The sequence below is a fragment of the Bombina bombina genome, chromosome 3 (assembly GCF_027579735.1).
Source record: "Bombina bombina isolate aBomBom1 chromosome 3, aBomBom1.pri, whole genome shotgun sequence".
In the NCBI taxonomy this organism is placed as follows: domain Eukaryota; kingdom Metazoa; phylum Chordata; class Amphibia; order Anura; family Bombinatoridae; genus Bombina; species Bombina bombina.
Window position 1 is genome coordinate 805,152,294 of NC_069501.1, and position 27,041 is coordinate 805,179,334.

Consider the following 27,041-nt stretch of genomic DNA (forward strand, 5'->3'; position numbering starts at 1 on the left):
ATACGCATGTGCCAGTGTCACTACTGTGTCATTATATAGTGCTGGGTGTTATTATACTGATGCAGATATCACTGATCCTATAACCAGCCCTCCTCTGGCTATACCCATGTGCCAGTTTCACTACTGTGTCATTATATAGTGCTGGGTGTTATTATACTGATGCAGATACCATTGATCCTATTACCAGCCCTCCTCTGGCTATACCCATGTGCCAGTGTCACTACTGTGTCATTATATAGTGCTGGGTGTTATCATACTGATGCAGATACCATTGATCCTATAACCAGCCCTCCTCTGGCTATACCCATGTGCCAGTGTCACTACTGTGTCATTATATAGTGCTGGGTGTTATTATACTGATGCAGATACCACTGATCCTATAACCAGCCCTTGCCTGGCTATATGCATGTGCCAGTGTCACTACTGTGTCATTATATAGTGCTGGGTGTTATTATACTGATGCAGATACCACTGACCCTATAGCCAGCCCTCTTCTGGCTATACCCATGTGCCAGTGTCACTACTGTGTCATTATATAGTGCTGGGTGTTATTATACTGATGCAGATACCACTGACCCTATAGCCAGCCCTCTTCTGGCTATACCCATGTGCCAGTGTCACTACTGTGTCATTATATAGTGCTGGGTGTTATTATACTGATGCAGATACCACTAATCTTATAACCAGCCCTCTTCTGGCTATACCCATGAGCCAGTGTCACTACTGTGTCATTATATAGTGCTAGGTGTTATTATACTGATGCAGATACCACTGATCCTATAACCAGCCCTTGCCTGGCTATACACATGTGCCAGTGTCACTACTGTGTCATTATATAGTGCTGGGTGTTATTATACTGATGCAGATACCATTGATCCTATAACCAGCCCTCCTCTGGCTATACCCATGTGCCAGTGTCACTACTGTGTCATTATATAGTGCTGGGTGTTATTATACTGATGCAGATATCACTGATCCTATAACCAGCCCTCCTCTGGCTATACCCATGTGCCAGTGTCACTACTGTGTCATTATATAGTGCTGGGTGTTAATATACTGATGCAGATACCATTGATCCTATAACCAGCCCTCCTCTGGCTATACCCATGTGTCAGTGTCACTACTGTGTCATTATATAGTGCTGGGTGTTATCATACTGATGCAGATACCATTGATCCTATAACCAGCCCTCCTCTGGCTATACCCATGTGCCAGTGTCACTACTGTGTCATTATATAGTGCTGGGTGTTATTATACTGATGCAGATATCACTGATCCTATAACCAGCCCTCCTCTGGCTATACCCATGAGCCAGTGTCACTACTGTGTCATTATATAGTGCTAGGTGTTATTATACTGATGCAGATACCACTGATCCTATAACCAGCCCTTGCCTGGCTATACACATGTGCCAGTGTCACTACTGTGTCATTATATAGTGCTGGGTGTTATTATACTGATGCAGATACCATTGATCCTATAACCAGCCCTCCTCTGGCTATACCCATGTGCCAGTGTCACTACTGTGTCATTATATAGTGCTGGGTGTTATTATACTGATGCAGATATCACTGATCCTATAACCAGCCCTCCTCTGGCTATACCCATGTGCCAGTGTCACTACTGTGTCATTATATAGTGCTGGGTGTTAATATACTGATGCAGATACCATTGATCCTATAACCAGCCCTCCTCTGGCTATACCCATGTGTCAGTGTCACTACTGTGTCATTATATAGTGCTGGGTGTTATTATACTGATGCAGATATCACTGATCCTATAACCAGCCCTCCTCTGGCTATACCCATGAGCCAGTGTCCCTACTGTGTCTTTGTATAGTGCTGGGTGTTATTATACTGATGCAGATACCACTGATCCTATAACCAGCCCTTGTCTGGCTATACGCATGTGCCAGTGTCACTACTGTGTCATTATATAGTGCTGGGTGTTATTATACTGATGCAGATATCACTGATCCTATAACCAGCCCTCCTCTGGCTATACCCATGTGCCAGTTTCACTACTGTGTCATTATATAGTGCTGGGTGTTATTATACTGATGCAGATACCATTGATCCTATAACCAGCCCTCCTCTGGCTATACCCATGTGCCAGTGTCACTACTGTGTCATTATATAGTGCTGGGTGTTATCATACTGATGCAGATACCATTGATCCTATAACCAGCCCTCCTCTGGCTATACCCATGTGCCAGTGTCACTACTGTGTCATTATATAGTGCTGGGTGTTATTATACTGATGCAGATATCACTGATCCTATAACCAGCCCTCCTCTGGCTATACCCATGAGCCAGTGTCACTACTGTGTCTTTGTATAGAGCTGGGTGTTATTATACTGATGCAGATACCACTGACCCTATAACCAGCCCTTGTCTGGCTATACACACGTGCCAGTGTCACTACTGTGTCTTTGTATAGTGCTGGTTGTTATTATACTGATGCAGATACCACTGACCCTATAACCAGCCCTTGTCTGGCTATACACACGTGCCAGTGTCACTACTGTGTCTTTGTATAGAGCTGGGTGTTATTATACTGATGCAGATACCACTGACCCTATAACCAGCCCTTGTCTGGCTATACGCATGTGCCAGTGTCACTACTGTGTCTTTGTATAGAGCTGGTTGTTATTATACAGATGTAGATACACATCCAGTATTTCACTCAGGCTTTATATATTCCATAACGTAGCACCCAATATCGCTAGCAGTCTTGACAAGCCACTAACTTTATTCACACTACATATTTTTTTTATTCCTATTTAATCAGAAAGAAACTATATACTAAGATTGTGGCGGTTACTGCAAGGGCTAGTCACGGACACCAGTGTCCGTGTAGACACCTTGCCTATCCCGTCCCTTAAAATACAGAACACATATAAGTTACACATGCTGTAGGGTGTGCAGGGAGGAATATGAATAGTGCTGTCCAGAAACACAATACATGTTCTCCCTGCACACCCTGCAGCATGTGTAACTTATAAGTGTCCAGGAACACATGGCTGAGGTGGCAACTCTACTTTCTATGGAGGTTTAGCCACTTTTTCTTAGATGATTTTGTGAGGTCTGTCCATGCGAGGGTCTGGTGATATTTCTCGTCATGCTGACAATTTGTAGCTCATAGGGCTCTTAGTATCGGTCAGCCAACACTTCCTGCATGCCTCATTGTGTGCAGCCATACATTTCCTGTTCGTTTCCAAATAAATACTTTTACCTGAAAAACCTTTTTTTTTTTTTTTTTTTAAGTTTTATGTCCCTTTAATCAAGAATGAACCTCCATAATTGATTATTATTTTTTTTACATTATAGAGGCCTGAACATAATTTATTACACAGAGGGTCCTGATTTTTTTAGTGGTTTCTCTGTATTCTCTGACTAACTTTAAAGAGGCATTAAGCACTTTGAGATTGTCATGATTTATGCCCCCTTTCCTGTAATTTAATTTAAAATGAGGATGTTTTTAATTTAGAGGATTAGAAGTGCATAGGGCAGGCTTCACAAGACCAACACTGCCATATGTTTCTTAATGGAATCAGAAGAGATTATTAGGTAGGAATCAACCAAACAATGGAACGTTTGCTAACAAAAATGGCAGAGGCTAGCTATGTCTATGCCAGAAAGAAGTTTTGATTGGCTCCTCCAAATAAGTGGTGGGTAGAGTATGGCTTTTGAAAAACAGTTGCAGCATACAAAATGTGATGCATTCATATTGTCTTCACACTCACCTAGTATCTTAATTTTACTGCAAGACTGCTGAAAATATTTTGACATGTTTACTATCCCCTTTTAAACATTATATATTTTGCTTATGTGTTTGTTCGGTAATACAGTACAATATGTACATGCAAATTATGACTAAATACATTGCTTCCTATTGAAGCTGCAGCATACAGTTGACATCGGTAAACCTACAGCAAGTTAATGCCGTTTCATTTTTTTTCATCTGATAGATCTGTTTTAGCATCTTACCTGCTGAACGAAAAACTTAATTTTTTGGGAAAACTGGGATGCCTACTCAGCTGTGTTGGTTCAATTATTCTGATTATTCATTCCCCAAAATCTGAGAACATATCATCTGGCGTTGAACTTGAAGAAAAACTTACCAACCCAGGTACTTCATCTAAATTGTACTTCTTACACTTAATTGCAAAATGATGTCTCAATAACACAATATATATATCCTTTGTAAACCTTTTATGCCTATGTATAACATCTGTAGTGATTGCTTAGGATTCAGCAGTCAGCACAAGCAGTGGCTACATCCACCTAATCCATGGTTCTTTGCCTACTGTATTTTTTAAAAGATATACCTGTGTCATGATGGGAGATTTGGAATAGCCAATTGTTTAAAGCAATTATTGCTTGATCAGTGACATATTTGTTTGAATCAACTCAGCTGTGATAAACTAGCAAAAGTTGGCATTCAGGTAGTTCCATTAGTTTATATTGCTCTTAAAGGAATAGTCTAGTCAAAATTAAACTTTCATGATTCAGACAGAGCATGCAACTTTCTAATTTACTCCAATTATCAAATTTTCTTCGTTCTCTTGCTATCTTTATTTTTTTTTAAAAGTAAGAATGTAAGCATAGGAGCCAGCCCATTTTTTGTTCAGCACCTGGGTAGCACTTTCTGATTGGTGTCTAAATGTAGCCACCAATCAGCAAGTGCTACCCAGGTTCTGAACCAAAAATTGTCCGGCTCCTATGCTAACATTCAATTAAAGACAGCAAGAGAACAAAGAAAAATTGATAATAGGAGTAAACTAGAAAGTTGCTTAAAATTACATGCTCTATCTGAATCACGAATGTTTAATTTTGACTAGACTATTCCTTTAATACAAAATTGCTTATATGGATTATGATAGCTCGCCCTTATATTATATGTGAGTTGCTGTCAAAAGACCTCATTAAAGTCTTATTCATGGTCTTTAGTCACACAGCCAGTTGTTTCATTTTGCTTTGGCCTACAATAATGACACTGTTGTCATGTAACTGTACTCACAAAGTTTTCACGAGTAGCATTGGTCCATTGCGTCACTGTGTTGTGGCTTCCCTAAGCCACTGGAGTAAAAGCCTGTAAACATCTGAGCACACAAACAGAAGCAGTCATTTAAAAATAAAAGCAGCTCACATTTTTTTGTTATTGCAAATTCCTCTATAGCAACATATTGCATTCAAACCAGAGGTATTTTTTAGAGGCAGTGCAGTAGATTAAGATTAGCCGCTCCTAGCAACTGCATGCAAAAGGCAAACGGAAGAAGACTAATATAGCCAACAAATGTTATCTTAAACAAAAAAAAATATATACAATTATCAAAATGATTTCTGGATTCTTAGAACAATTAGTTTCACAAATATTATGTACATTATAAAACATATATAGAGAAATATTTTTCCTGCTAGTAAAGACTGTATATCAGTTCTAAGTTGGGTATAGGAAGCTTTCCTACAGTTTAGTTAGTTACAACAACTTTGTAATTCTGTGGCTAAATAACAGTTGTAAGCCCCACAGACATTCATGCCTGGGTATTAGTGCAACAAGAAATAGAGTGTAAAAAACTTTAAAAAGTTTGTGTACAAAAATATAGCTATTTGGGACCAATCAGTCCCTATGTACTCCAAAAGTAAAACGAAAGAGGCAATATCTTGTAATTAACTCCTTATATCACTTGATGCATGCAATTGCTTATGCTCATAATAGTGTTCTTAATACCAGTCCTGGATCCTCCAATGAGTAAATCAAATAAATACTCCAAGTAATTTCTGTAGGTAGTCTGTGGCAGTTGATTTACGATTGTTTAACAGCTAAAAAGATCGTGAAATAGCACTAAAAGTTATTTGGTACAAGCCGTGTACGTCTACCGCACTACCAGGCTGATACACCTCTAAGTGTCTACCTGTTATTCTGTGGGTATATTCCGTCCACTCCTGTGATAGCACAGGTGTCTGTACAGCTCTCGGATAGCCGGTGACGTCACACGCAACGTCCGGGACTCCAAGCAAAGTAGATCCGTCCGGTGTATTAATCTTCAACTCTGCGCAGAGTATGTCGAGGCTGGAAGTAGTTCCACTTAGGATTCTTAGTAATCCTTTCATCCCTTGGATCAAAATGGCTTGGGAAACTTCTTTTTATATCTTGTACTTTACCATCAACGCGTTTCGCCACTTCTTGTGGCTTTATCAAGATGGTTTTGATGTGGTAGATTGTTCCCTTATAAATGTATAGGAAGATCGTGATTGGCCAGGAGATATTACCTCTTTTTCAAATCTTCTCTCGCTAAGGTGGAATTGATAGATTTCCTTAAGGTGGAAGATATAATTTTCTTTGTGTGCACATACATCTAATTATTTACAAAGGAACGTAATTATAGACGTAACTAGAAATATATAATATAATAATTAGTACAAGCATACATATAATGAAATTAAGAACTGCTTATAAAACTCTATGTAAACCCTCTTAAAATTATTATAAAATCAAACTTGCCTAATATTGTGAATGTGTGATTATACAAACTTGGACCACTGAGTCACTAAATCTTTGCTTATTATGGGCAAATATTACGAAGGGATTAGTAGATATTCTTATGGTTGGTCCTATGATATTCTTACAACCCCAAGTATAGTGTATTATAGTAACTGATAAATACACATGTATATCTAAATAAATACATATAGTAAAAAAATATTTTAAAAATTTTTGTATAGATATATGGAGAAATAAATCAGAAAATTAGACTAAAGTAATAAACCAAAAAATTTTTACTCAATCATATTATCTTAAACTATATTGTCCTCTATATGTGAGACTGGGTAGGTATGCAAATGAACAATATTTCAAAGGATCAAAAATTAGACAACTTTTTACTAGTTGTTAAATCGATATTGGTCCTTTTGGTGTATTCTCCAATGTCAACATACATAATATGTATATGTACTATGTCAAAATAATTGAGAACGCTTATTCTAGCTCCGCTATTGAAGGATAAAAAGGGGGTTCAATCTAAAATGAAAGGGTTGAGATCCAACTCCGAATTTAAGCCTCTTGGGTATAATGTTTGTATTTCATATATATATTCGGCTTCTTTCTTTAGGAGAAGGCGTTCATAGTCCCCACCCCGCCAGGGTTTATTAATCTTACAGATACCCCAGTATTTGAGATCTTTAGTGTTGTTCTTATGCTTTAACCTGAAATGTTCATACAATCTAGTATCTGGATCTCCTTTCTCTATTAGGTTTAGATGCTCCCAAATCCTGGTCCGTAGGGTCCTGGTGGTCTCTCCTATATACTGTTTACCACAAGAGCACTGAATGAGGTAAATGATCCCCTTATCGCTGCATCTGATGGTGTCCTTAAGATGGTGTCCTTAATATTATACTTTTTACCTGTATTACTGGATACGTATTCTTTACATTTGGTGCTATGTTTACAAGCTTTACAGCTATAACATGGATAATACCCTCTTAGTCTGTTCCCTGTCAAATCAAGGTCCCTTGTCTTTAGTTGTTGTGTTTTCTTAGTGAAATCACTGGGCGCTAGTATGTTTTTGATGTTTGTTGTTTTCCGAAAAATGATTTGGGGGTGTTCAGAAATTATATCTCCTATAATTGGGTCGGATCTGATAAGGTGCCAATGTTTGCTTACTATTTTCCTTAATAGATTATGATGATAACTATAATTCGTCACTAAAGGTACTTTCAAAGTGTCATTATCTTTTACTTTGGTCTTTGGTGCTTTGGAGAGGAGGTCCTGTCTATCTACATTCCTAATTTCAGAGATGGCAGTTTCTAATGTCTCAGGATCATAGCCTTTCTCCAGAAATCTACTTTCTAATATTTTAACTTGTTGGTTATAGTCAGAAATTTTTGAACAATTACGTCTAATCCTCAGAAATTGTCCCTTAGGGATATTATCAATCCAACGATTGAGGTGACAGCTGTGTGTATGGATATAATTATTAGCATCTATCGTCTTGAAGTGATTTTTTGTGGCTACTTCTCCATTTTCTACATAAATATCTAGATCTAGAAAAGTGATTAGTTGTTTGCTCAGGGTATATGTAAATCTTAAATTTACATCATTCTGATTCATGTCTTCTAGAAAGGAGATTAGACTATCCTCACTTCCTTTCCATACTATTAAGATGTCGTCAATGTATCTTTTATACAGCACAAGGTTTGCTCCCAGCTGGTGCCCCTGGATGTAATGATGTTCCCATTTACCCATAAAGAGGTTGGCATAGCTGGGAGCAAACCTCGTGCTCATTGTAGTACCTTGTACCTGGAGGTAAACATTGCCGTTAAATGCCAATATATTGTTCTTTAATATAAATTTGATACATTCTAGAATAAAGTTTTTTTGTCTCAATTGTGTTTCATTTCCACTTCTTAAAAACCAATCTACCGCAGCTATACCTTTTACATGCTGGATGCTGGTATATAGAGAACTCACATCGCTCGTTGCTAAGATGTAATCATCTTGCCATTCTAAGTTTTTTAGGAGATTGAGTACTTCTGTGGTATCTTTTAAGTAAGATGGTAACTTCTGTACATAGCTTTGGAGTTGTGTGTCTACAAATAGAGAAAGGTTGGAGCAGATGGAAGAAATGCCTGAAATGATGGGGCATCCTGGGGGGTCAATTAGGGTTTTATGGATCTTGGGTAAGAAATAGAGCATGGGCATTCTGGGATGTTTTTGGTAAATAAAATTTAATTCCTTAGTGTTGATTAGTTCATTATCTTTTGCTTTTATTAAAATGTTGTGTAATTTTTTGTTTATTTTATTAATTGGATTTAGTTTTAATTTCTTGTATGTATCTGCATCATTTAGTAGGCGATTAGCTTCAGTTATATATTTGGACGTGTCCATAATGACCACGCTACCGCCCTTGTCCGCCGGTTTAATGGTGATGTTTTTATCTTTTTGTAAATGAGTTAATATTTCCCTTTCTTTTTTTGTCATATTAAATTTAATTTTACTTTTATCATCAACTTTCAATTTCGCTAGTTCAGATAGGACTGTCCTTTCAAAGTCTTCTAAGTTACTTCCTTTACTCTGATATGGACAAAAGGAAGATTTTGGTTTGAGTTAAGTATGTGTTATATCTCTAGTGTTAGTGGCAGCATTCAATATTTGTCTTTCTATTGGGTTTTTAATGAAATGCCTTTTAAGAGTCAGATTTCTCACAATTTTTTTTATGTGGATATGGGTTTCGAATTTGTTTAATTTGGACGTAGGTGCGAAGGTTAAACCTAATTTTAATACTTTGTGTTCTTGTTCTGTGAGTTTCTTTTCACTGAGGTTAAATACACCAATATGTTCTATTTCGGTTTCTTTTTGGACTGGGCATTTCTTTCTCCTTCCGTTTCCCCTAACTCCTCTATGTTTCTTTTTGAGAGTGTTTTCCTTTGGTCTAGGGGAGTGCCTGTTCCTAAAAAATCTCCGGAGGTACTAGGTCTATCTAATTCACCTTCATGACATGGTTCTTCTCGATTATCCCTCTGTGTAACCAATGGTTGGAATCTGTTCCTAATGGGAATAGACCATTCTCTCTTCTTTAAAAGAGTTGGTTTCATATATCCAGTATAGTTCCCTTGTTCTCTATATTGTGTATTGTGGTCGTTATACTGTGTTGTTGAATATTCTCTATGTGTTGGTTTATAGGTATGGTGTACAGTCCTGTTATAATCGTGATGTTTTGCATTAACATCTTTATTGTGTCTATAATCCCTGTGATGTCTATATTCTTCTTCCTTCCTTTCAATTCTGTTGTGTATATGTTGTCTATGGTAGTGGTCATAGTGATCTCTCTTATTCTCATAAATATAATTGTGATGATTGTGTTGATTTGAAAAATGGTTACCTCTTTCTTCTCTTTGGATGGGATAGTGGTTATTTTTGTGCAAGTGATTATGTGCATAATCTGGTGAATATATAGTGTTTGAGTTATAGTTTCTTGTATGTTGAGTGTCATGCCCTTGATACTGGTTATTGTACCAATCTCTGTGTCTCTGTCTAAAGTGATTATTTTTAGGCGTGTGTTCGTGATGGACTGGTGGTCCTTCTCTATGTGTTACTTCCGTATAGGTTGTATGCAGATGTTGTTTAGTTTCTTTTTTAGTGTTTGACTCTCTTAATTGGATCTCTTCTGTCATTTCAGGGGGAGTAATGTTCTGATGGTAATCCTGTTGATCCCTATTTAATTTTCTCCATTTTACTGTTAATACATTCTTACTGGTATCATTAAGTCTATCAATAATTTGTTTTTGTCTGTTTAGAAAGATTTCACTATTTTGGTGAATCTCTATTTTTTGTTTGATAGTTTCTATTTTCGTTTTAAAATCAGCTATACTAGCAGTCCTAGATTTCTTAATGATTTCTATCAGCCCAAAAGAAGCTTTTTCCAAGGATTCAAACCATTCTATGTTATGTTCCTCACTGAGTTCAAAGGAACATTTCTTCTCCAGCCTTAGACCTCTTGGTATTAATTTATTAGTGATATATTTATCTAAAAATATAAGTTCTGTGTTCTGTTTTAATTCTTTAATCATAAAGGTTTCTAGGTTTGTCAACAGTTCGCCTAAATCTGTGATGTCATTTTGATCCATAGGTATATGGTCAGGTGATATATTAGAAATGAGAGTTTCTCTCACCATAAATAACTCAATACTTCTATTATATCAATGAAATTATTATTGCTATGTGGCTAAGTGTGGGATAATGCTGCAACCAAAAAATATGGGAAAAAAGAGGAGGTTACTAAAAAAAGTAGATATTCTGGTGTGCAAGTCCTACCCCTGCATATACACTAATCTGTACCCATAAACAGATATTGGAAAAGACAAGTAAATATAAAATAAACGTGTATATGCGCTAGACAGCAATGGGGATATGTGAATAAAACTCTGTAAGTGTCTGAAATAGGATATCTATTAGACTAAATGGTCTATATACAACAGCTAAAACAAATAGCTTAAAAACAGTTTTATTCAAGGCAAGATTAATTAAAAACTCCTGGGTATTAGTGCAACAAGAAATAGAGTGTAAAAAAGTTTAAAAAGTCTGTGTACAAAAATATAGCAATTTGGGACCAATCACTTGATGCATGTAATTGCTTATGCTCTTAATAGTGTTCTTAATACCAGTCCTGGATCCTCCAATGAGTAAATCAAATAAATACTCCAAGTAATTTCTGTAGGTAGTCTGTGGCAGTTGATTTACGATTGTTTAACAGCTAAAAAGATCGTGAAATAGCACTAAAAGTTATATACTACAAGCCGTGTACGTCCACCGCACTACCGGGATGATACACCTTTAAGTGCCTACCTGTTCTTACACGACATTTTAATAAAAGCAAAAGATAATGAACTAATCAACACTAAGGAATTAAATTTTATTTACCAAAAACCCTAATTGACCCCCCAGGACACCCAATAATTTTGGGCATTTCTTCCATCTGCTCCAACCTTTCTCTATTTGTAGACACACAACTCCAAAGCTATGTACAGAAGTTACCATCTTACTTAAAAGATACCACAGAAGTACTCAATCTCCTAAAAAAACTTAGAATGGCAAGATGATTACATCTTAGCAACGAGCGATGTGAGTTCTCTATATACCAGCATACAGCATGAAAAAGGTATAGCCGCGGTAGATTGGTTTTTAAGAAGTGAAAATGAAACACAATTGAGACTAAAAAACTTTATTCTAGAATGTATTGAATTTATATTAAAGAACAATATATTTGCATTTAACTGCAATGTTTACCTCCAGGTACAAGGTACTGCAGTGGGCACGAGGTTTGCTCCCAGCTATGCCAACCTCTTTATGGGTAAATGGGAACATCATTACATCCAGGGGCACCAGCTGGGAGCAAACCTCGTGCTGTATAAAAGATACATTGACGACATCTTAATAGTATGGAAAGGAAGTGAGGATAGTCTAATCTCCTTTCTAGAAGACATGAATCAGAATGATGTAAATTTAAGATTTACATATACCCTGAGCAAACAACTAATCACTTTTCTAGATCTAGATATTTATGTAGAAAATGGAGAATTAGCCACAAAAAATCACTTCAAGTCGATAGCTGCTAATAATTATATCCCTACACACAGCTGTCACCTCAAACGTTGGATTGATAATATCCCTAAGGGACAATTTCTGAGGATTAGACGTAATTGTTCAAAAATTTCTGACTATAACCAACAAGTTAAAATATTAGAAAGTAGATTTCTGGAGAAAGGCTATGATGCTGAGACATTAGAAACTGCCATCTCTGAAATTAGGAATGTAGATAGACAGGACCTCCTCTCCAAAGCACCAAAGACCAAAGTAAAAGATAATGACACTTTGAAAGTACCTTTAGTGACGAATTATAGTTATCATCATAATCTATTAAGGAAAATAGTAAGCAAACATTGGCACCTTATCAGATCTGACCCAATTATAGGAGATATAATTTCTGAACACCCCCAAATCATTTTTCGGAAAACAACAAACATCAAAAACATACTAGCGCCCAGTGATTTCACTAAGAAAACACAACAACTAAAGACAAGGGACCTTGATTTGACAGGGAACAGACTAAGAGGGTATTATCCATGTTATAGCTGTAAAGCTTGTAAACATAGCACCAAATGTAAAGAATACGTATCCACTAATACAGGTAAAAAGTATAATATTAAGGACACCATCAGATGCAGCGATAAGGGGATCATATACCTCATTCAGTGCTCTTGTGGTAAACAGTATATAGGAGAGACCACCAGGACCCTACGGACCAGGATTAGGGAGCATCTAAACCTAATAGAGAATGGAGATCCAGATACTAGATTGTATGAACATTTCAGGTTAAAGCATAAGAACAACACTAAAGATCTCAAATACTGGGGTATCTGTAAGATTAATAAACCCTGGCGGGGTGGGGACTATGAACGCCTTCTCCTAAAGAAAGAAGCCGAATATATATATGAAATACAAACATTATACCCAAGAGGCTTAAATTCGGAGTTGGACCTCAACCCTTTCATTTTAGATTGACCCCCCTTTTTATCCTTCAATAGTGGAGCTAGAATAAGCGTTCTCAATTATTTTGACATAGTACATCTACATATTATGTATGTTGACATTGGAGAATACACCAAAAGGACAAATATCGATTTAACAACTAGTAAAAAGTTGTCTAATTTTTGATCCTTTGAAATATTGTTCATTTGCATACCTACCCAGTCTCACATATAGAGGACAATATAGTTTAAGATAATATGATTGAGTAAAAAAATTTTGGTTTATTACTTTAGTCTAATTTTCTGATTTATTTCTCCATATATCTATACAAATTTTTTTTTATATTTTTTTACTATATGTATTTATTTAGATATAAATGTGTATTTATCAGTTACTATAATACACTATACTTTGGGGTTGTAAGAATATCATAGGACCAACCATAAGAATATCTACTAATCCCTTTGTAATATTTGCCCATAATAAGCAAAGATTTAGTGACTCAGTGGTCCAAGTTTGTATAATCACACATTCACAATATTAGGCAAGTTTGATTTTATAATAATTTTAAGAGGGTTTACATAGAGTTTTATAAGGAGTTCTTAATTTCACTATATGTATGCTTGTATTAATTACTATATTATATATTTCTAGTTACGTTTATAATTACGTTCCTTTGTAAATAATTAGATGTATGTGCACACAAAGAAAATTATATCTTCCACCTTAAGGAAATCTATCAATTCCACCTTAGCGAGAGAAGATTTGAAAAAGAGGCAATATCTCCTGGCCAATCATGATCTTCCTATACATTTATAAGGGAACAATCTACCACATCAAAACCATCTTGATAAAGCCACAAGAAGTGGCGAAATGCGTTGATGGTAAAGTACAAGTTATAAAAAGAAGTTTCCCAAGCCATTTTGATCCAAGGAATCAAAGGATTACTAAGGATCCTAAGTGGAACTACTTCCAGCCTCGAAATACTCTGCGCAGAGTTGAAGATTAATACACCGGACGGATCTACTTTGCTTGGGGTCCCGGACGTTGCATGTGACGTCACTGGCTATCCGAGAGCTGTACAGACACCTGTGCTATCCCAGGAGTGGACGGAATATACCCACAGAAGAACAGGTAGGCACTTAGAGGTGTATCAGCACGGTAGTGCGGTGGACGTACACGGCTTGTAGCAAATAACTTTTAGTGCTATTTCACGATCTTTTTAGCTGTTAAACAATCGTAAATCAACTGCCACAGACTACCTACAGAAATTACTTGGAGTATTTATTTGACTTACTCATTGGAGGATCCAGGACTGGTATTAAGAACACTATTATGAGCATAAGCAATTACATGCATCAAGTGATATAAGGAGTTAATTAAAAGATATTGCCTCTTTCGTTTTACTTTTGGAGTACATAGGGACTGATTGGTCCCAAATAGCTATATTTTTGTACACAGACTTTTTAAAGTTTTTTACACTCTATTTCTTGTTGCACTAATACCCAGGAGTTTTTAATTAATCTTGCCTTATTTATGACCGGTCATATTTTTATTTGTATCAAAATAAATGTTTTATTTTTAAGATACTACATATCTTCATTTATTTTCTAAACTGTGTTTAAGCTATTTGTTTTAGCTGTTGTATATAGACCATTTAGTCTAATAGATATCCTATTTCAGACACTTACAGAGTTTTATTCACATATCCCCATTGCTGTCTAGCGCATATACACATTTATTTTATATTTACTTGTCTTTGCCAATATCTGTTTATGGGTACAGATTAGTGTATATGCAGGGGTAGGACTTGCGCACCAGAATATCTACTTTTTTAGTAACCACAGACATTCATAGCCGCTGTAAATAATTATTTACATCTGGGAAGAAGCTGTTAATATTTTTTATTTATAACCACTAATTAAATGGCATGTGAAGCACAGTTTTTCACTACATAAAGGGATAGTAAACAATTTTTTTCTTTCATGATTCAGATAGAGCATGCAATTTTAAGCAACTTTCTAATTTACTCCTATCATAATTTTTTCTTCGTTCTCTTGGTATCTTTAATTGAAAAGCAAAAATGTATGTTTTGGAGCCGACCCATTTTTGTTTTCAGCACCCTGGGTAGTGCTTGCTGATTGGTGGCTAAATTTAGCTACCAATCAGCAAGAGCTACCCAGGTTCTGAACAGCTACAGACCCCCTGTTGGAAAGGTAATTGCCTAACCTTTCCAATGGTGTAAGTCTTGGATCTGGAAAAAAAAACTTAAATCACCTAAGCACCCAGGTGGGAAAGTGCTTAGCACTCAAAGGGTTAGAATTGCATTTTCTATCTGAATTACCTTACAGACCTTAAAACCAGTCTAAAACTGGCCTTGTACCAACCTTGGAAATGACTGAATAGTTCTGTACCGTTTGCAATTCATGTAAAATATAAATGGAATGCCTTTTGTCATTAACAATAACATGCTTGTTTTGTTTTACAGTATTCTTGAGCTACCTCACTGTTGTTCTTTTTCTGCTGATTTTCCTGCTCTTCTGGATAGCTCCAGTGCATGGCAACAAGAACATCATGGTTTACATTGGTATATGCTCACTGTTAGGGTCTTTTACTGTACCGTGTACCAAGGGAATTGGCCTTGTGGCTCAAGATGCTTTCACCAGCAATCCAAGCAGCTCCAGGGATACCTACCTTTTCGTGACTTTAGTAGCCATATTGGGCTGTAGTATACTTATTCAGTTTAGATATATCAATAAAGCACTGGAATCATTTGATTCCTGTGTATTCAGCGCTATATACTATGTGACCTTCACCACGTTTGTCCTACTGGCGACAGCAATTCTTTTCCAAGAGTGGAACAAAGTGGGTGCAGTAGACTTTTTGGCAATGGTATGTGGATTCATTACAGTATCTGCTGGTGTTGTGCTTATCCAGGTATTTAAGGAATTCCACTTCAACCTTCGAGAGTTAAACAAAATGACAGAGAAAACAGAATAAAAAGGGAGAGATGTAACATATTTGTATTACTAACTGAAGTAATCACCACACTGGTATATAACAAACGTACAAAACATACCACATACAACGCCTACAGACTCTAACACTGCTACAAAGCAATTAAACAATTTTGCCTAGATATATTTATTACGTTGCATAATTTTATGAGACTAATTTATAAATCTTTTTTAGACCAATAGAAATCCGTCAGTGGCATTGGTGAAAATGCCTTGTTTTCTTACAGAGTTAATGATTACTAACACAATATGCAGCACCTTATCAGCCTACAACTTTCTTGTTCCTCCTGCATGCTTACTCATTTCAAATTAAAGGTACAGTAAAGTAAAACTTTGATGGTTCAGATAGAATATGCATTTTTTTAAAGAAAAAAAAATCCCAAATCCTTCTATTATCATATTTAGTTTTTTTTTCTCTTGGTATCTTTGTTGAATAAAGCTAGGTAGGCTCAGCAATGTGCATGTGTCTTTACCAGTTTACAATGGCAGCATGGTTTGCAGTAATCTACAACATTGCTACAGACAAAAGAAATGTGCACACTCTTGAGCTTCTATAGGCCTACCTAGAATTACTCTTCAACAATGGATACCAAGAGAACAAATACATTTTGATAAAAGAGGTAAACCATTTTTTATTTTATAAACTTTCTTTATTGACCAATTTGACGATACATTTAAATAATATATTGTTACATAGATAATGAAAGCAAAATAAACAAATAAACATATGAACTAATAGAACATGAAGTCTTCTCACTGTTATATTTGGAATCTTTAAAGGGGCAGTTTACCCAGAACAAGAATACATTTTAAACTAATTTGCAGGCATATTAAATTATGTTGGTGTTGGTAAAAAGTATATATCGCTTCCTATGTTCATAAATATTTTTTTGAATACTCATTTTTCTCCAATCTTATCCATACCCCAAACAGTATTTTCTAGCTGTACGGCCACTCGGTCTCTCTCCCTGCAACGCATTACGCATGCACCGCCCCCCCAGCGATGACGCCACTGCTATTATAAACACGGACCAGTGCTCAATAAATGTGCGTACGGGTTTAGCAGTGAACATTTTTTTTTCCTGGATCTCATTGTTTGTGGCAGAGTTGATAAAGGTATAAAATAAAATAAGACAACTGGGAAAATCATGCATATAATATACCAGGAGCTGTTGTGTGCACTCACTGAGCCATATACATTTCACAGCCTGCAGTACTCGGCACTATGTAACAGCCACATCCAAGGTTACACAGCTAGGTACGGCTGCCACTGGCATGTATCTCTACTATGCAGTTAGGTTTTTCTCACTCCTGCCACAGCTGTACCTATATCTGGTAACTACACTGGCCCTTTAAAGGGACACTAAACCCAAACATTTTCTTTCATGATTCAGGTAGAAAAAACAATTTTAAACAACAGCATTCCAATTTACTTCTATTATCTAATTTGCTTCAGTTTTTAGATATCATTTGTTGAAGAAATAGCAATGCACATGGGTGAGCCAATCACACGAGGCATCTATGTGCAGCCACCAATCGGTAGCTACTGAGCCTATCTAGATATGCTTTTCAGCAAAGAATATCAAGAGAATGAAGCAAATTAGATACTAGAAGTAAATCAGAAAGTTGTTTAAAATGTCATGCTCTTTCTAAATCATGAAAGAAAAAAATGTGGGTTTCATGTCGCTTTAAGCTTAAGTTCTTTGTGTAAAAGGTGTTGTCCAGCTTTCTCTATGAAAGACCATATATTCAACTGCCACTAAGTAAGATTCTAGTATAAGACTAGGCTTATAATGAAAACTCAAATTAAAAAGTACAATAGATTTAAAAACAATGACCAGAACTAAAATTGTTATTGTTTAAAAAGTTAGATAACACCTTTACTACCCATTCCTCAGCTTTGCACAACCAAAATTGTTATATTAATATACTTTATAACATTCAAACCTCCTTTCTGCCTGTTTCTAAACCACTATAGACAGCCTCTTATCACATGCTTTTTTATTTGCTTTTCACAACAGGAGACTGCTAGTTCATGTGGGCCATATAGATAACATTGTGCTCACCCCCCTGGGTTCTGCACAACACAGCTAAAATGCAAGTTAATAAATAATAAATAGGTACAGTCATGTGATCAGGGGGCTGTGAGAAGATGCTTAGATACAAGGTAATAACAGAAGTAAAAAGTATATTAATAAAAATGTTAATATAAATGTTAGTTATGCAAAACTGGGAAATGGTCATTTCAATTACTAGTGGGATATTCAACTCCTGGCCAGCTGGAGGAGGCAAAGAGCACCCCAGCAAAGCTGTTAAGTGTAACTTCCCTTTCCCATAATCCCTAGTCATTCTCTTTGCCTCTGTCAATGGAGGATGTGCGAAGTTGGTGTCTGAAGATATTTAATCCTTTTATGGGTACTTTTCCCTGCAAGCAAGGATTGAGGTTATGCTGTGTTCATGTCAATCTCTTTAGTAAGAGTAATGGTGGCTATTAGCAGTTATAAAGCTACAAGGTTGTCTTTGCTTTATTTCTAACATTATTGCTACCCCTTGTCAGAAAGCCAGGGTTGGTTACTCTAGTCTTTCTTTCTCTACAGGTCCCTGGCAGAGAACGGCTGATTCTGTCAAACCTAAGAGTCGGTGAGAAGAATGAAGACTTTAAACAGTGAGTCCCTGTATCTCTGTCCCCATGGTTAGTGGCCTAGGGAGGGTGGGCAATCAGGGAGGTGGATTTTGGCCTCAGACTATATGACTTCTAGTGACGTTTTTTTTTTTTTTATCCAGAATAGATTCACTCTCCCTGGGACGGAAGTTTTTAACTCTCTATTTTAAAAAAAATTGAGACAACCGCATGTTTTATTTAAGTAGGCTAACAGTTTCTATGCAGCCCTTTTTTCTATCTCCTCGTGATGCAATACTACTGGTATGGGGTTAATTTTTATCGGTACCTTTTTTCGGTTAGAGGTTTTATTCGGCATGAACTGAGTGGCCGATGATCTTTTATTTGACTTTTTGAATGGCAGTTTAGTTGGCGCCATCCACCTCAGAAAGATTCCACTCAGTGCATATGGGTTTCGTCGTGCATTTGGTCGTCCTGTTTTCTGCAGTTTTTGTGTTCTATTGAATACTTATGTAATTTACTCTGCTTACATATAGCAGCAGTGCTGTTTAAATATTTTTAGGAGAAGTCTCTCGCTAGTGCCTACTTATATTTATGACGGCACCATCTTTTCCATCTAAAGGAGAGGAGATTCCACGGCTTCATTCATTACTTTTGGGAATATAGAACCTAGCCACCAGGAGGAGGCAAAGACACCCCAGCTAAAGGCTTAAATACCTCCCCCACTCCCCTCATCTCCTAGTCATTCTTTGCCTTTTGTCACAGAAGGATGGCAGAGAAGTGCAGAAGATTCGGAGTAGTCTCTTATGGAAGGTAGTACTCTTCGGAATGGGACTGGAGTTTTAAGTAGCTCTGTCGGCCTCTCACTGAGAGCCTGGGTAAAAGTTAGATGCAGGGAGAGTCTTTCTGCGAAACCATCCCGACTCATATTAACAGCTCCACAGGCAGTCAGCGTTGACGAGTTTCGCTGCCTGCTTTCTGCACTCAAGTCCATGTCAGGAGCGATGCTTCTACCTGTCACACTTGAAGGGTCATGTTCCTGTTCTACGGCATTGATTCTGGTAAGATTGTTTCATTTTTTTATACACAATGATAACACAGAAGACAGGGTCACAGTGTGGCGCCTTTTATCTTATGGAATCAAGGGTTAATATTCCTAGTAAGGGAATTATTGAACAGGGGGGTTTATACATAATATTGTTTATTGTGTTATTGCTGCGTTATGTGCAAGATGTGGCTCTGGCAATGGTGGAACTTCAGGTTGACTTCCGGGAGTATTTGCATAGCCGGTTTTGGCGCGTTTTCTCCTTAATGCAGGGGCGGTCCTGTGAGGCATCCCAGGTGACCGGGTGTGTTGGTCTCCACTTCCTCTGCGGCATAGGAGACGAAACAGTTGCTGTAGTCTGGGTCATAGGAGGTGGTGAGTGCCCCGGCCATTGGGGGATATAAAGGTGCCTGTTTATTTAGCTAGTCTAGTCCAAGCTATGGAGGACTCTGATGCGTTAGCGGGTACTCCGTTTTTAACAGAGTCTCATTCCTGTGTTTATTATGAGGAGGTTCTTGTAGATCAGCCTGCTCAACTATGTTCCACATGCCTTGATAAAGTTGCGAGATCTAAAACTAAAGGGATGTCTAGTACTACTGAGCCATCCACCTCTGAGGGTTCTCCGTGAGGTGTGTTCCCTGCTTTCATCTCCGAGTGCACATGCAGCGCCCCAGGATCCAACCATTACTCCTACGGAAGATATTCATTAGCTGTCAGATTTTGCAGATCAACTGCAAACGGCGGTATCGAAAGTGATCCATGCCTTACCATGTTCTGCTAAGCACAAGTGTAGGGCGTATCATGGCGGCCCGGCCCAGGGGTTGTCTATGCCTATGGAAATATCAGAGACATTATACGATGACGAGGTCCACTCCGACTCTTGACACGGACTCCGACCCAGAAGGAGCCTCCTGTGATCTCATCCTCCGGCGGCCGAGGAGTCTGACTCCAAAAAAGGAAGGCACGTTCCGCCCAATTCTGGACCTGAAGTATTTAAACAAGTTTCTGGCTGTTCCATCGTTCAAAATGGAAACAATCAGATCTATTCTGCCCCTAGTTCAAGAGGGACAGTTCATGACGACAATAGACTTGAAGGATGCTTACCTTCATGTTCCAATTCACAGGGACCACTTCAAGTTCCTAAGATTTGCGTTTTTGGACCAACACTTCCAGTTTGTGGCCCTTCCCTTCGGTCTGGCGACAGCCCAGAGAGTCCTCACAAAGGTTCTGGGGGCGCTTCTTGCAGTGTCCAGATCCAGGGGCATTGCTGTGGCGCCCTATTTGGATGACATCCTAGTCCAGGCGCCGTTGTTCAGCCTCGCAGAGGATCATTCGAGGGATCTTCTTTTATTGCTCCAGTCTCCCGGTTGGAAGATCAACTCAGGAAAGAGTTCCCTGGTTCCCAGCAACAGGGTGGAGTTCTTGGACACAATAATAGACTCTATGTCCATGAAAATATTTCTCACAGAGCAACGACGCAGGAAGATTGCATCCAACTGTCTTGCCCTTCAGTCCTCCTCATGCCCCTCGATGGCTCAGTGATTGCAGATGATTGGGCTCATGGTTTCCAGCATAGACGTCATCCCTTTCGCCAGGTTACATCTCAGACCTCTTTAATTGTGCATGTTGAGACAGTGGAATGGTGATCATTCAGATCTATCACAGCGGATATCCATGGATGTTTGGACCAGGGACTCCCTCTCTTGGTGGATTCGTCTGGAGCATCTGTCCCTGGGGAGATCCTTCTTGAGACCATCCTGGGAGATTGTGACCACGGACGCGAGTCTGGCAGGATGGGCAGCCGTTTGGGGTGCCAGAATGGCACAAGGAAAATGGTCCCGTGAGGAGTCTCTCCTTCCGATAAATATTCTGGAACTTCAAGCAATTTACAATGCTCTGAGGGCATGGCCTCTTCTGGGTTCATTCAGCTTCATCAGATTCCAGACCGACAACATTACCTCTGTGACTTACATCAACCATCAGGGGGGAACGAGGAGCTCCCTGGCAATGAGGGAGGTGTCTCAAATTTTGGAGTGGGCAGAGTCCCACAGCTGCTCGCTCTCAGCGATCCACATTCCAGGTGTGGACAACTGGGAAGCGGACTTTCTCAGCAGGCAATCCTTCCATCCGGGGGAATGGTCTCTTCACCCTGAAGTGTTTGTGGAGATTTGTCTCAGATGGGGGATGCCAGAGATAGATCTCATGGCGTCCAGACTCAATTGCAAGCTACCCCGATATGGGTCGAGGTTGAGCGATCCCCAGGCAGAGCTGATAGATGACTTAGTGGTGCCTTGGGGATTCAACCTAGCTTACATTTTTCCACCGGTACCACTTCTACCTCGTGTAGTGGCACGCATCAAGCAGGAGTGAGCTTCGGCCATCCTGATTGCTCCATCATGGCAACGGAGGACGTGGTTTGCGGATCTGGTGTGGATGTCATCCTCTCCTCCATGAAGGTCGCAGGGATCTGCTGGAACAGGGTCCCTTTCAACATCAAACTCTTGTTTCTCTGAGGCTGACTGCGTGGAGATTGAACACTTAGTCTTAGCCAAGAGAGGTTTTTCTGAAAGTGTGATTGACACGTTCAGGCAAGGAAACCAGTCACTTGTCGCATCTACCATAAGGTGTGGAGGACTTACTTCTCCTGGTGTGAGAAGCACGGATATCCTTGGCACAGGGTGAAGGTATCCAGGATTCTGTCTTTTCTCCAAGAAGGTTTGGAGAAGAGTCTTGCCGCCAGTTCTTTAAAGGGACAGATTTTGTCATTATCAGTTTTGTTGCACAGGAGACTCGCTGAGTTTCCTGACATTCAATCTTTTGTTCAGGCTCTGTCTATCTTAGCTGGCTGCCTAGCAATTTGAGCCTCCTTATCTGGTTATTCATGCGGATAAGGCTGTTCTTCGCACCGGTTTGGGGTTTCTCCCCAAGGTGCTGTCTAACCATAACATTAATCAGGAAATTAATTGTTCCTTCTTTGTGTCCTAACCCTTCTTCTTCCAAGGAGAAGTTACTTCATAATCTGGATGTGGTTCGGGCCTTGAAGTGCTATCTTCAGGCTACAAAGGATTTCAGACAGTCTACATCTTTTTTTGTGGTGTATTCCGGGAAGCGCAAGGGGCAGAGGGCCTTTTCTACTTCTTTGTCCTTTTGGTCGTGGAGCTTGATTCGCTTGGCCTATGAGACAGCGGGACATAAGCCTCCTCAGAGGATCACAGCTCATTCAACTAGAGCTGTGGCTTCGTCTTGGGCCTTCAAGAATGAAGCCTCTATGGAGTAGATTTGTAAGGCGGCTACCTGGTCCTCCTTACACACTTTTACAAAGTTTTATTAATTTGAAGTTTTTGCTTCTGCGGAAGCTGTTTTTGGGAGAAAGGTTTTACAGGCTGTGGTGCCCTCAGATTAGGGTCTGCCTTTTTACCCTCCCGGTTTCATTCAGTGTCCTCTAAAGCTTGGGTATATGTTTCCCAAAAGTAATGAATGAAGCAGTGGACTCTCCTCCCCTTTAGATGGAAAACATACATTTATACTTACCTGATAATTTTATTTCCATTGTGGGGAGGAGAGTCCATGGCTCCCGTCCGTAACTCCGGTGGGCGGACCTAAATTTAATTTATCTTCTGGCACCATTTATACCCTGATATTTCATCAGCAGAATGACTGCGGGATGAGCGGAGTGGGGGAGGTATTTAAGCCTTTGGCTGGGGTGTCTTTGCCTCCTCCCTGGTGGCCAGGTTCTATATTCCCAAAAGTAATGAATGAAGCCTTAGACTTTCCTCCTCACGATGGAAATAAAATTATCAAGTAAGCATAATTTATGTTTTCCTAACTGTCAGTTAGATGCAAGTCAGCAGACAGTGCTGCAGCATAGCCAAAAGCGCTTGCGCTATCAATACTGGCTGGATACCGTAACTGAGAAGTGAGAGTTTATTGTAGCGTTTTAACATATTGTGTGAGGTCTATATTTCACTCGCTTATGCATGTGAGGCGTTATTGCACTTTATGCTGATGTAGCTGCCATCTTTTTAGTCCCGACAGTCGGCTGGTTGGCTGTGTGTGCTTGTTTAAACACTTTTAGCGCCATATCTATCAGAAGCGCTTTCCTAAATTCTTATGCCAGGTCTCTTAGTGTGGAGACTTTATTTAAGGGAATTTATCTTTCCCATGTGGGTGAAAATAGGTCACCTTATATTGATGATCTTTTAAGCTGAGTTGTTCGCAGAGATTTAATAGTCTTTTATGTGAATATAAAGTTAGTTAAGTCTCTATTAGGAAATGGAATCCTTTTTTGTCAGTATTTTTACATGACATTTCAAGATGGCAGTGGTTATGTATATGAAATGTCACATTTTAATTTATATTTATTTTATGTGTATTCATATGCATAGGAGTCTCTTCATATTTCGGAGACTATCAAGCTGTTGGTCGCATGAAGGATTTTGGCTACCTAGTGCAATAAAATTGTATATTGAGGTTTCCCTGTCTGATACAGAGATTCCATGTATTAATCTCTCTGATATGAAGGTGTTTTTTTCATATGTCCGTATCATATGTAGTATTCCTTTATTTTTATTTATGGGGACTTTTACCATCGTGTATGGGTTTTTTTTTCTATGTTTTTTGGTATAGCCATTTAATTTGATATTTTTTCTCATATTGAGGCGACTAGTTTATATAGATGACATGTATGGTTTTCATGTATATTTCTTCCATAAATCTCAGAGTCAGAGTATCTAGCTGAGATAGATTCAGCAGAGGTCTCAGGATTGTCCTTAGACATTGCTGTGTCCTTTCCAGTCCTCAAGGGGTCCTTTTGGTGGCCTTAGCTTTGAAGTTTGTTTGTGGGAGAAGACAGAATCCTACTCATCTTCTAAATCTGAACAGACATAGTCCTCATGGAGTCACCCTTAGCTCTAGGGCAAGTAATCCAAGAAGCCTTCTGCTGAGTCTAATTAAGTATGAGGTATTCACCCCTGATCCAGTTTTCAAAACTCCTCTGGTGGCACAGGAAAAGAGAAACAGGCTGAGAACCAGGATCCCAGGTTCAGATCCAGGCACGGCCATGACACTGTCTATATGCATAGAAGTAATTTCCTGCTTTCCAAAGGACCTATGGGTAGTGGAAGTTGCCTCCCAGGCTTTTCATTATAAGATCTAAATCTTGCCCTCCCAGAGGAAGATGTTTCCTGTCAAGATTATCTACTTTCCAGGTGGAGAGAGAAACCTTCTTAAACTTTGTAAAGGTTGTTTTATTCTCTGGGGGTGATTGTTCCAGTTCCCGAGATGGAACAGAGTCAAGGTTGTTTCTCAAACCTTTTTTGTGGACTCTGGACATAGTATCCCAGGGTTAAAATAGGATTTAAATCTTACTCTTCAAAGGGGCAGATTTTTCCTGTCAAGACTATTTTCAATCTAGGTAAGGGGGAGGCCTTCTTATACTGCGTATTGGACCTATCCTCCCTGGGACTAATTGTTCCAGTTCCTCTAGGGGAACAGGGTCAAGGATTCCATTCAAATCTCTGTGGTCCCAAAAACTAGGGAGTTTTCCGTCCCATCCTAGACTCAAAATGCCTAATAAGATTCCTTTAGGGTTCCATCCTTCAAGATGGAAACTATTCATTCCATTCTTCCATTGGTTCAGGAGGGTCAGTTCATGACGTCCTTGGACCTGAAAGACGCGTGCCTTCATGTTCCCATTCACAGGGATCATCATAAATATCTGAGTTTGGTTTTTCTGGACAAGTATTTCCAGTTTGTTGCACTTCAGTTTGGTCTAGCCACGACTCCCAGAATATTCACAAGGTTCTGGAGGCTCTATTGGCTGTGATCAGATCCAGGGAAATTGCAGTGACGCCTTATCTAGACTACATCTTGGTTTAGGCGTCATCTTTCAACTAGCATAATATTATACAGTTGTCTTTTCTACGTTCCCTCGAATGGATCTGAAAGAGAGTTCTCTAGTTCCAGCCTCTAGAGTGTGTTTCCTAGAGAAAATCATAGATTCCCTGTCCATGGACTTCAAGAAATCTAAACTTGCTTTTCTCTCTATTTTGCTATTCGTCCATCAGTGACTTAATGCATGGAGGTGATTGGTCCGATGGTTGCTTCCATGGACATCATTCCTTTTGCTTGGTTCTATCTGCGACCTCTGTGACTTTGAATGCTCAGTCTATGGAAAAGAGACCATTCAGATTTCTCGCAGAGGATAAATATGGATCCAATATCAAAAGACTCTCTTTAGTGGTGGATTTCACAGGAACATTTGTCTTGGGGCACTTGTTTCCTTAAACCTTCCTGGGTTATTGTTTCTACAGACGCCAGCCTGTTAGGCTGGGGAGCTGTTTGGGGTTCTCTGAAAGCTCAGGGCCTGTGATTTTGGGAAGAGTCTTTCTTCCCATATACATCTTGGATGAGAGCAATCTTCAATGCCTTGACAGCTTTCGCCTTCATTGTCTTTAGTCCGGTTTATCCGATTCCAGTCGGACAACATCAGCTCAGTAGCTTACATCAACCACCAGGGAGGAACTCTGAGTTCCTTGGCCATGAAGAAGATGACTCGCATTCTGCAGTGGGCGAATGCTCACGATTGTCTCCTATCTTCTATCCAGATTCCAGGAGTGGACTGGGAGGCAGATTTTCTGAGCAGACAGCCTTTTCATCCCGGGGAGTGGGCTCTCTATCCGGAAGTGTTCTCTCAGATAACCCTCAAGTGGGGGGTTCCAGAGTTGGATCTGATGGCGTCCCGACAAAACGCCAAGGTTCAAAAGTACAGTTCAAGTTCAAGAGATCCTCAGGCCTTTCTGATCGATGCTCTAGTGGTTCCTTGGATGTTCTCTATGGCATATCTGTTTCCTCCATTTGCTCTCCTTCCACGAGTCATTGCTCGTATCAAACAGAAGAGAGCATTGGTAATACTAATAGCTCCTGCATGGCCTCGTAGGATTTGGTTTGCAGATCTAGTAAGGATGTCATCTCTACCTCCTTGGAGGTTACCTCTGAGGAAGGACCTCATAATTCAGGGTCTTTTCCTCCATCCAAATCTGGATTCTTTGAAGCTGACTGTTTGGAGATTGAACACCTAGTTCTGTCTAGGCGTGGTTTTTCTGAAGCGGTCATTGATATTATGCTTCAGGCTTGCAAACCTGTATCTCGCAAAATTTACTATAAGGTATGGCATAAATATCTATATTGGTGCGAATGTAAAGGGTTTTTTCCTGGAGCCAGGTGAGGATTCCCCGGATCTTGTCTTTTCTTCAGGATGGCCTGGAGAAGGGTTTGTCAGTCTGTACTCTGAAGGGTCAGATTTTTTAATTATCTCTCCTTTCGCTCAAAT

At 39.0% G+C, this 27,041-nt stretch overlaps 1 protein-coding gene across 1 annotated transcript in view; it reads left to right on the forward strand.

Annotated features, from left to right (window-relative positions):
- Nucleotides 1–16,902, forward strand: part of NIPA1 (NIPA magnesium transporter 1) — a 29,744-nt gene extending 12,842 nt beyond the window's left edge. Inside the window, exons 4-5 of the mRNA XM_053707731.1 lie at nucleotides 3,971–4,131; nucleotides 15,518–16,902. Of these exons, the coding sequence (XP_053563706.1) occupies nucleotides 3,971–4,131; nucleotides 15,518–16,029 (673 nt within the window). The 3' untranslated portion in view covers nucleotides 16,030–16,902. The remainder of the gene's footprint in view (nucleotides 1–3,970; nucleotides 4,132–15,517) is intronic.
- The last annotated feature ends 10,139 nt before the right edge of the window (nucleotides 16,903–27,041 follow it).